This window comes from Artemia franciscana, chromosome 16 (assembly GCF_032884065.1).
Source record: "Artemia franciscana chromosome 16, ASM3288406v1, whole genome shotgun sequence".
Classification (NCBI taxonomy): Eukaryota; Metazoa; Arthropoda; class Branchiopoda; order Anostraca; family Artemiidae; genus Artemia; species Artemia franciscana.
In genome coordinates, this window is record NC_088878.1 from 1,898,775 (window position 1) to 1,910,144 (window position 11,370).

The 11,370-nt window shown below is 33.6% G+C and overlaps 2 protein-coding genes across 2 annotated transcripts; both read right to left on the minus strand.

The window, feature by feature from the left end:
* Positions 1–2,441: 2,441 nt before the first annotated feature.
* LOC136036953 (phosphatidylinositol glycan anchor biosynthesis class U protein-like) lies at positions 2,442–9,402 on the minus strand. Its single transcript, XM_065719341.1, has 3 exons — positions 8,783–9,402; positions 3,264–3,415; positions 2,442–2,638 (listed from the first exon to the last, which is right to left on the minus strand). Exons 1-3 carry the CDS (start codon positions 9,400–9,402, stop codon positions 2,442–2,444), a joined length of 969 nt encoding a protein of 322 aa, XP_065575413.1.
* A 65-nt stretch (positions 9,403–9,467) lies between these two features.
* LOC136036954 (uncharacterized) lies at positions 9,468–10,070 on the minus strand. The gene has a single exon (XM_065719342.1). The coding sequence runs from the start codon at positions 10,068–10,070 to the stop codon at positions 9,468–9,470; it is 603 nt and encodes a 200-aa protein (XP_065575414.1).
* Between the last annotated feature and the right edge of the window lie 1,300 nt (positions 10,071–11,370).

Genomic DNA, 11,370 nt, shown 5'->3' on the forward strand with positions numbered 1-11,370 from the left:
AAATGACGACCGGGAAACAGGGAATATCCTGACAATCTATTTATAAGCCAAGACAATGGGACAGCGAAGAATGTTGTATATTTGCATAACGTGCTGAGGAATCAAACCGGGACACCGGGACAAAAATGACGACCGGGACACCGGGACACAGGGAATATAAATGATGACCGGGACACTCAAATAGAAATTACAAACTGGGACACCAGGAAACAAATGACGACCGGGACACAGAGACACATCATTAGAATAATGAGGTATAGATCTGAATACAGATTGTTTTTCCCATGTACAATTATATGCTGCATGTTTAAGAGTCAGTAAACCTAACAATCTATTTATATCCACAGACAATGGGACAGCGAAGAATGTTGTATATTCGCATGTTTTACGTAGTTTAAGACATATATTTATATCTATCTCTAATCACCGGTGGGACACAGGGACACAACTACAATGGCACGTATTGACTTACGCCTGCGGGGGCCACCCCAACAGCTAGTATATATATATATATATATATATATATATATATATATATATATATATATATATATATATATATATATATATATATATATATATATATATATATATATATACTATGTAAAACTTGCAAATATACAACATTCTTCGCTGTCCCATTGTCTGTGCATATACAAAGCCTTATATACTTATAATGACGTCATATGCAAACCCTCTTTTTACAAACAAACAAACATGCATACATACAACTTATTTTTATACAGATAGAAAGATAAATAGATGTACATATACGCTATAAATTAACTTCATAAAACTTGTGAATATACAACACTCTTCGCTGTCCCCTTGTCTGTGCATATAAATAGATTGTCTGGTTTACCCACCCTCGAACATGCAACATACAATTGTCCATGGGAAAAGCAATTTGTATTAAGATCTATACCGCAATTTTCTAATGATTGCTCTTGCGCTTTGTTGATTGTGATTGCAAATGCTAATCGAATTGGGAATTGCAATCTTTTAAATTGAAAAGGCAGATCCGTTGGAATCATGGGAATGCGAGGAATAAGAACAGCCTCACCCTCAAAAGAACCTGTCAAGATTGTTGCCTCCATTACGTTTTCCATTGTATTTTTACGACAAGTCGTGTGCCATTGCAAAGCTTTGGTGGGTTAATATTTCGTAACAGTATTATTGGTACGCCTATTTTTAGTTGTAGCGTTTGTGGTGAAAACCCTGGGAGATCCAGGGAATTTAAAAATTCAGATGGTTAATTAACCGCTTCATTTTGTTCCAGAACTGTGTCGACTGACTTGTAAATTACTTCTTGGTTTTGAATATTGGACAAAAAAATATTGTTGATTTTGTTGACGTGTTTATTCTGGGGTGCCAATATTGCTCGTTCTCTGAGCCATTTATGATTTTCGTAATTGGTTATAATACTTGGAAATACCTTTGTACGTCAGTTTTTGATTCAGTTTTGGACATCACTAAATTACAGAATTCAGCAGGCAGTTGTATACGTCCTGAAATTGAGTCTACTTGGATCTTTCCGTTTCCAATTGCCAGCAATTGATCTGAAAATATTTCACCAGAGTCATCGTTTTGCAACCGGACACGCATATTTATAGTTAATTTTAATGTCTACGTGTGCCCATAAATTAGAATTTTTTAGGCAAGCATTAGTTTCGTCCGCAGGGGTTGATATAGGTATTATAGGTAATGTTTACCTGAAATCTCCTACAAACAATATTAATGTGCTGCCAAAGGGTTTCGAATTTCCGCGCAATTCTCGTAATGATTGCTCCAGAGCCTCGAGCGATTTTTTGTGTGCCATTGTGCACTTATTCCATATAATAAGTTTGCATTGCTGCAATACTTTACCCATCCCAGATGATTTGGAAATATTGAACGTGGGAGTTTCTGTAGAATGCAAATTCAGAGGCAATTTCAAAGCGAAATGTGCAGTTTTTCCACCAGGCAGCAACGTTGCGGCTATTGCGGACGACGCAATAGCCAACGCTGTGTAAATTTTTGATCGAACTGATGCCAGAATCAATTTTATCACAAATGTTTTACCAGTACCTCCTGGCGCATCCAAAACGAACATTTTCCAACTTTTTTATCTTTACAATGCAGAATCTTATCATAAATGTCTTTTTGCTAAGACGTTAACTTAGAAATATTATTTTGTATATACGACAATAGATCACTCGTGTTGTAACTTCGTTCACGGTCCAATTCTACACATGTTGAAACAGCAGTGTTACGATTAGGTGAAGGCATTCCTAAATCCTGAAGAGGTTTGTTTGCCATACATACGCACAAATCTTCAATAATAACTATAGTATAGTTATAAGTTTATGATGTAAAATAAAACGTCAACGTTTTTGATGGAGTATATCCTCGGCCATTTTCGATTTATATTTCTCCCGTAACTCTCTAGGAGCTGAAGGATATCAAGAAGTTAGTATGATTCCAAACAATGCACGAATTTGACTTGGAATTGACGTTTTGCACGCGTCGTTGATGCAGTTATCCCAGTGTTGGTCATTCTCCAATAAATTCAGAGCTTGGCATGCACTACGGTAAGTGTCATGTATAGTATCGTTAACGAATCTCAAATACTCAAAGGACGTTGGACCTGGTACATTCACTGAAAGCAGGTGGAGAAAGAAGCATTCATGTTGATGGGGGTGAATGGTGTAGAGTCTTCCTATCGCGTTATCTTTGAAAATAGTAGGTTGGCCGTTGAAAGACTTACCCTGTTTTCGACGTTCAAATGATTTCTTTTTAGCATGCCACGTGTGATACAAAGGTACTTCAGTATACAGCAGTTTTCTTGCAAAAGAATCATTTTGACATAACGAAAAGAAAGCATTTAATGATGTATCCGGTGGATTCAGGGCTATTTTTTGCACGTTGGATTCCGAAAAATAGACATATTGACCATTCTGTAAATGTACCGCTAAGTGAACAACAGCTGGACTTCGTTCAATGAAAGAATTTGCCAAACAGCTTCATTAGTGCTTATGTATCTTCCAGTCTGATCTTGTACGATTTCATCGATATCACTGATTTTGGACTGCAAGCCCAAACTGCCATGTCGCTGCCTTTGTTGACGTATTTACATATGTAATTGATTGCCTTTACGGAGTTACAGTATTCAACGTTTATGTGACCATTAAATGTTTTTGATAATAAAGTTGTATATAGAAATACCCACTGGTTATCTATTTCGAAGGTGGTACCGTTATGCTTCTTTATTATTGCTGTCTTACCGCCATCTTCTGTAGATCTTCTTCTATATTTTGGGTAACCATCGTTGCCAGTAATTGTGATGGGTACTAAAAGTCGAAGATATTGCTTTGTGCACCTTCCTTTGGCCATGCATGGTGATTTTTCATTCAGAGCACCGCAAGGTCCTTGTATCCTATTTGTTCCACAATATTATATAAACCTTATCGACATTTTCATCCGGTATATCAGCGGAAATCACATCGTCAATTTCATAAGAAGTAATTTTATCATGTAGCCAGATTAAATTATTTGCGTGTGGAAATCCTCGTTTTTGCCATTCCAATGATTACATCCAGCAACGCACTGACCCAAACACTTTAAGTTTTACTATGTGTTTTATCAGTGATTTCCACTTTTGCCGGAAGACACGGGCCGTAATGTCATGTCTATGAACTGCCGATTGTCCTTGAAATAAAAGCAGCTGTATCTCGTCCCAAGATTGATTACATGTAAATGTAATAAATAAATCTGGACAACCATAGAGACGAACATACGCAATAGCATCTTGAGCATATTCATGCATATGACTGGTACTGCTAGCATATGACGAAGGTAAAATCGCTAATCTTCCAACGTTAGTGGTATTACCGTCATTTGCAACTGCATCTCGAAAATGAATGTATTGTTCAGATTAGAGCCTGGTCTGATTCAAACGGATAAATAGCAAATGTTCTGACTCAATCTTTGCATACATATCAACGATGTATTGGTGAAACAATTGACGGTATTTTAAAATTTAATTTTCGTCATTGGGACGAATCATTAGTCTATAGGAATAATAATTCATTGCACTGAATTTCTTATTCGTCTGTTTGTTAGTGGATGGATCTATCAATTTTTATTAAAGTGATAGCCGTCGGCTCCATCCCAAAAAATGATAGGATATTGTAGGGTATCGTAGCATCGATGAGTTTCAGCAATTCTTACCAACTGAGCGTTTCGCTTATGAAGAATAATATTTCGAGGTAAAAACGATGTAAAAACACCGACCATAACGATTGCGACTTCGTCGATAGTTGGAGCATTGTATCTAAGCACATGTTGGTCAGTAGGTGTTTTCTCAGCGGAAACAACAATTTTATGCGTATCAGTAGGCATCAAATCGATGGCTGTTTTGAACATGCGCACTTAATTATTATTTTCGTGGAAAAGATGTTGCAATTGGGAAATGATAGTCCTTTCAACGTCGGGAGAAATTTCGCAACGTGCATTCAATTCAGAATTTCTATCACTGATGAAGAACAGTTGTAAAAATTTATGATTCTAACCTGAGAATGGTAAAAGGGACCATGCTTTATGATAAATTTGCCCTTTTACTTTGAAAATAGGTATAAATTGATCTTGATTTTCGATTTGGGCACCAAACGAACCCATTTGGATACATGAGTTATATTTTCTAATGTTTAACAAAGAACGCTTAGATTCAGACGTAGTTCCAGTAACCAAAGTCTTCAATGGCTCTGGTGGTGCAGCCAGTTGAGGTAGTTTAACTTTTCCCGAGGCACAACACATTCCCATTGATTCACCATTAAATTTCAAGGCCTTGCAATAGGGACAAATTATAGACATAGTCCCGATTTGAACACATCTACTAAAGCTATAATCATCAACTTGGCTGTATCTGAATGCCAGGCGATAATTTTTAGGTTGCTCTTGTGATTCCTTGGCAAGCTTTCTTTTGGCATTATCTTTTTGAGCCTCAAATCTGTTTTCACGTTGTTCTCGTGATTCCTCGGCACAATTTCTTTTGGTAATTTCTTTTTGGGCCGCGAGCCTGTTTTCAAGTTGTTAGTGTGTTTCCTCGGCACGATTTGTTTTGTAATTTCTCTTTGAGCCGCGACCCTGTTTTTACGTTGTTGTTGTGTTACCTCGGCACAATCTTTTTCGTAATTTATTTTTTGACGCAAGCCTGTTTTCACGCCGTTGGTTATGATTCCTCGGCACGCTTTCTTTTCTTACTTCCTCTATTAGCCACAATCGTTTTAGCATTAACTCTTTGAGCAGCTTCCTCGGCTGTTTCTTCTGCCTTGTAGGATTTATACTGAAATTTCTCTTTGAATCGCCCCCTTATATACTTATAATGACGTAATATCCAAAGCCTTGTATACTTATAATGACGTCATATACGTACAAACAAACAAACATACAACTTATATATATATATATATATATATATATATATATATATATATATATATATATATATATATATATACTAGCTGTTGGGGTGGCGCTTCGCGCCACCCCAACACCTAGTTGGTGGGGGCGCTTCGCGCCCCCCCAAGCCCCCCCGCGCGCGTAAGTCGTTACGCGCCATAATAGTTACGCGCCATTGTAGTTGTGTCCCTATGTCCCACCTGTGAATATAAATAGATATATATATATATATATATATATATATATATATATATATATATATATATATATATATATATATATATATATATATATATATATATATATATATATATATATATATATATATATATATATATGGTTTTAACTACGTAAAACTTGCGAATATACAACATTCTTTGCTGTCCCATTGTCTTTGCATATAAATAGATTGTCAGGTTTACCGACTCTTGAACATGCAACATATAATGGTCCATGGGAAAACAATCTGTGTTCAGATCTATACCTCATGATTCTAATGATTGCCCTTGAGCTTTGTTGATGGTGATTGCTAATCGACCATTCCCTGTCCCGGTGTCCCGGTCGTCATTTATATCCCCCTGTATCCCCCGGTGTCCCCGTTGTAGTTGTGTCCCTGTGTCCCGGTCGTCATTTATATTCCCTGTGTCCCGGTCGTCATTTGTATCCCGGTGTCCCGGTCTGTATATACATTCGTTTTTTAGTTTTGTTTTTCTCCTTTATTTTTTCCTTTTTTTTTCTTTTTTAGTTTATTTAGATTTTTAGATTTTTTAGTTTTTTTATTAGTTTTTAGTTTTTTTTTCTTTTTTTTTGTAGTTTTACCTTCTTTTTAGTTTTGTTAGTTTTTTTTTTTTACTTATGTCCTGGTCGTCATTTATACTCCCTGTGTCCCGGTGCTTTGTTGATTGCTAATCGAACATTCCTTTTGTCCTGGTCGCTTTCTCTTTGAGTGTCGTCATTTATTTTTTTCTTTTTTAGTTCTTCTAGTTTTTACCGTTTTTAGTTTTTTTTAGTTTTTTAGATGAAAATTTTTTTTAGTTTTTTCCTTTTTTTCTTTTTAGTTTTTTATTGGTTTTTACCTTTATTTTAGCTTATTTTTCAGTTTTTTCCTTTTTTTTAGTTTTTCTTTATTTTTATTTTTTTAGTTTTTTACCTTTTTTTAGTTTTTTTAGTTTTTTTAGTTTTTTAGCTTTTTTACTTTTTTTATTAGTTTTCGATTTTTTTGTAGTTTTTGCCTTTTTTTAGTTTTTTCAGTTTTTTTTTTAGTTTTTTATTGGTTTTTACCTTTATTTTAGCTTATTTTTCAGTTTTTTCCTTTTTTTTAGTTTTTTTTAGTTTTTAGTTTTTTTAGTTTTTTACCTTTTTTTAGTTTTTTTAGTTTTTTTAGTTTTTTAGCTTTTTTATTTTTTTTATTAGTTTTTAGTTTTTTTTGTAGTTTTTGCCTTTTTTAGTTTTTTAGTTTTTTAGCTTTTTTATTAGTTTTTATTTTTTTTGTAGTTTTTGCCTGTTTTTAGTTTTTTTCTTTTTAGTTTTTTTGTAGTTTTTACCTTCTTTTTAGTTTTGTTATTTTTTTTTTTACTTATGTCCTGGTCGTCATTTATACTCCCTGTGTCCCGGTGCTTTGTTGATTGCTAATCGAACATTCCTTTTGTCCTGGTCGCTTTCTCTTTGAGTGTCGTCATTTATTTTTTTCTTTTTTAGTTCTTTTAGTTTTTACCTTTTTTAGTTTTTTTTAGTTTTTTAGATGAAAATTTTTTTAGTTTTTTCCTTTTTTTCTTTTTAGTTTTTTATTGGTTTTTACCTTTTATTTTAGCTTATTTTTCAGTTTTTTCCTTTTTTTATTTTTTTTATTTTTTATTTTTTTTAGTTTTTTACCTTTTTTTTAGTTTTTTTAGTTTTTTTAGTTTTTTAGCTTTTTTCCTTTTTTTATTAGTTTTTAGTTTTTTTTGTAGTTTTTGCCTTTTTTTAGTTTTTTCAGTTTTTTTTTAGTTTTTTATTGGTTTTTACCTTTATTTTAGCTTATTTTTCAGTTTTTTCCTTTTTTTTAGTTTTTTTAGTTTTTAGTTTTTTTAGTTTTTTACCTTTTTTAGTTTTTTTAGTTTTTTTAGTTTTTTAGCTTTTTTATTTTTTTATTAGTTTTTAGTTTTTTTTGTAGTTTTTGCCTTTTTTTAGTTTTTTTATTTTTTTAGCTTTTTTATTAGTTTTTAGTTTTTTTTTGTAGTTTTTGCCTTTTTTTAGTTTTTTTTTAGTTTTTTAGCTTTTTTATTTTTTTTATTAGTTTTTAGTTTTTTTTTGTAGTTTTCGCCTTTTTTTAGTTTTTTTCAGTTTTCAGTTTTGTCACCTGATCCAGTTTTTTCAGGTGACGTCACCTGATCCATCCACAGATCCACACACAGACAACTTATTTATATATATATAGATATATATATATATATATATATATATATATATATATATATATATATATATATATATATATATATATATATATATATATATATATAGCAGCACGGCACGCGGCAGGCTTCTATATATAGATTCATATTGTCTGTCGTGTTCTATTGCAGTTTTTTTCATTTTTAATTTTTGCTTATTGTTTTTTTAGTTGTTTTCTTTTTTTGTAGTTATTTCGTTTTTTTGGTTTTTTGCCTTTCTTTCTTCTTCTTTATTTTTATTTTTCTTCTTTATCGTTTAGTTTTTTTCCGGTATATGCCCCAGCAACACGTTTGCAAGGTTCTAATTTTTAACTGGGTAAAACTTGCGGATATGCAACTGGTAATTCCTCTGATATACTCTAGGAATTCCTCGACACGTATTCTATTTTTTCTTTCTCTTTAAGCCGTAAGCCAGGTTTCGTGTTGCTCATGTAATACATCGACACGATTTTTTTCGGTATTTTCTCTCCGAACAGCAAGTCTAACCTCCCCCCCCCAAGGCGACACGTATGCAAGGTGCTAATTTTTAACTGCGTAAAACTTGTGGATATACTACATTTTTCGCTGTCCCATTGTCGATACATATAAATAGATTGTTCGGTTTACCGACTCTAGAACATGCAGCATTTACTTGTTCATGGGAAAAACAATACATATTAAGATCTATACTGCATTTTTCTAATGATTGCTAAATATAACTATTTAAGGTACCAAGTTAAACCTGCAATGTTATGCGTAAAATAAGGGAGTTTATTACATGTTTGAGATGGCAAACTTCTTACTGTCTTAGCTCCATTACAGTGATCAATTTTATGTATTTGGCACTAGATTTGATCCGAAGGTGCTGCACAATTGTTTGTAGATATAAGATGCAATAAATCCATTATTTTTCACTCCAAGCATAAGGTTACTTTTGCTCATCAATTGTCAAATCCAAACCATTTTCTGAAAGAAAGTCACACTTAATTTTGCCACAGACAATATTAGTCAACAAGAAAATCTGAGCAGCATAAGAAAATAGTATCATAGCAAAAAAGAAGTTAGCGTTAGCAGTGCCAGAATAGATCCAGAGACTCCAAAAAATTGGTCCTAATATACATGATACAACAAACATGAACAACAGTTTAAGACTATGCCAAGCATGATTAAAAGTATATATCCAAAGACGTGATAGGGAAATGTAAATTCCAATGTCAGCTATTGAAGGGTAAGCCTTGTAAATTGCCAGTAAGCTCATAACAGCGTAGATGAGAAGTGGAGGGTCTTTATGAAACCTCATTGTAAGAGGTATGATATAAACAATGGTATTTATCTGAAAAACGTAGAAGAAAAAGTTACTAAAATCTTCAAAAACTTCGATGAAAAAGTACCAAAAAAGACCAATATTTGGACGAAGATCTGTTACTTTTAAGACAAATCCATATGTGGCATCCAAAAATTTCCACATTCCTGTTATTTTAAATGAATAAAATAGGAAAAATCCGAGTGTAGTGATAAAAATTGTGAAGTTAAGAAAAACATAAATATACATACTGGGCCATTTCCTTTGTGTTTTCAAACAGTTTTTCTTTGATATTATGTATACAGTAGATGGGATCAACATGGGGTCGCGTATAGGTCACGGTACGCTGCCAAGGCCAAGAATATAGATGATAGTACCATTGAATCCTTAACCGTGCCATATAGACTGGCAGCAAGACAAATATTGTTGAATATTGAAGTTGACTCACTGATGTAGGTGAACAGCACAAGTGGATTACAAAAATAAGCTTTGAGGATCCAATCACCCATGCTATTGACATAATCTTCAGCGTGACGCATTAAAGACAGTGAAGATTCAGAGACTTTGTTCCTCTTTAACCCTTTTACAATGTCTATGGCTATCTCCCGTCCTACCCACGATAGTAAGATACCACAAGCAAAATGAGACACTGTGATTGCAATGGAATCCAATCCATATTCTTGTAAAATTTCAAAGGCTAGAAGAACCAATGGTTGTTCGTGGACCAAGTCTCCAGAGTAAGCATTCCCGATGATATTCTTAAGAAATATTCCTTCTTTGATTCTATCAGCATGGTTTGTTGGGACAAAAATCTCAGGTCTAAACCTAAGATCGATATTACTAATTTTCTTTAAAACTAAATGCAACAGTCCTATAAAAATTACAAGCATATTCCTTAAATGTAAGAGTATACTCATTGATATGTCTAGACATGTGGATAGACACAGTAAAGGCACAGTATAGGCACAGTACAGAATGCTTTGTAAATTTTCCCTGTTTGATTTCTAGCTGCTTGACTGGAAATACTCACAGTCGTAAGATGCAAGATTTTTGCAACTATTAAAAAAAGGTATTTTTGAAGATATTTGATAGTTATTTATTTCTTAATTATTATTTAGTTTATTTGAAGTGAAGATTTTGTTTCAAGTTAAAGGACGTAAAAATATAACAAACTATATTTTATTTCTCAACTAGCTAGTGGTGTGGTGCTTCGTCCCCCCACCCCCGCCCCCTGTGCGCGCAAGTTGTAACGCGCCATTGTAGTTGTGTCCCTGTGTCCCTCCTGTGAATATAAATTGATTAATATATATGTTTTTAACTACGTAAAACTTGCGAATACGCATTCTTTGCTGTCCCATTGTCTGTGCGTATACAAAGCCTTATATACTTAGAATGACGTCATGTGCAAACACTCTTTTAACAAACAAACAAACATGCATACATACAACTTTTTTTTATATCGATAGATAGATATAAAGATAAACATATACAATACAAATTAACTACGTAAAACTTGCGAATATACAACATTCTTCGCTGTCCCATTGTCTGTCCATATAAATAGATTGTCAGGTTTACCGACCCTCGAACATCCAACGTACAATTGTCCATTGGGAAAACAATCTGTATTAAGATCTATACCGCATTTTTCTAATGATTGCGCTTGAGCTTTGTTGATGGTGATTGCAAATGCTAATCGAATTGGGAATTGCAGTCTTTTAAATTAAAAAAGCAGATCCGTTGGAATCATTGGAATAAGAGGAATAAGAAGAGCCTCACCCTCAAAAGGCCCTGTCAAGATTGTTGCCTATATTACGTTTTCTATTGTTGCTTTTTTACGGCAAGTCGCGCGCCATTACAAAGCTTTGGTGGGTTGATATTTCGTAACAGTATTATTGGTACGCCTATTTTTAGTTTTAGCACGTGGGGTTGAAATCCCTTGGAGATCCAGGGAATATAAAATTCAGATGGATAATTGACCGCTTCATTTGGTTCCAGCATTGTATAGACTGACTTGTAAAGGACTGCCTGGTCTCGAATCTCGGTCAAATAATATTGTTGATTTCGTGGACGTCTTTATTCTTGACTGCCAGAATCGCTCTTTCACTTAGCCATTTATGATTTTTATAATTGGTTAGAATATTCAGCAATACCTTGTCAACCAATTCATTTTTGGATGTCACTAAATTAAAGAATTCAGCAGGCAGCTGTATTCGT

Coding starts and splice junctions, on each gene's coding strand:
- LOC136036953 (XM_065719341.1), bottom strand. CDS start 9,402: ATGTATATTTATGTTTTTCTTAACTTCACAATTTTTATCACTACACTC. Junction 3,416..8,782: donor TTGACAATTGATGAGCAAAA/GTAACCTTATGC, acceptor TGGAACAAATAG/GATACAAGGACCTTGCGGTG. Junction 2,639..3,263: donor AAGATCTACAGAAGATGGCG/GTAAGACAGCAA, acceptor ACCTGCTTTCAG/TGAATGTACCAGGTCCAACG.
- LOC136036954 (XM_065719342.1), bottom strand. CDS start 10,070: ATGAGTATACTCTTACATTTAAGGAATATGCTTGTAATTTTTATAGGA.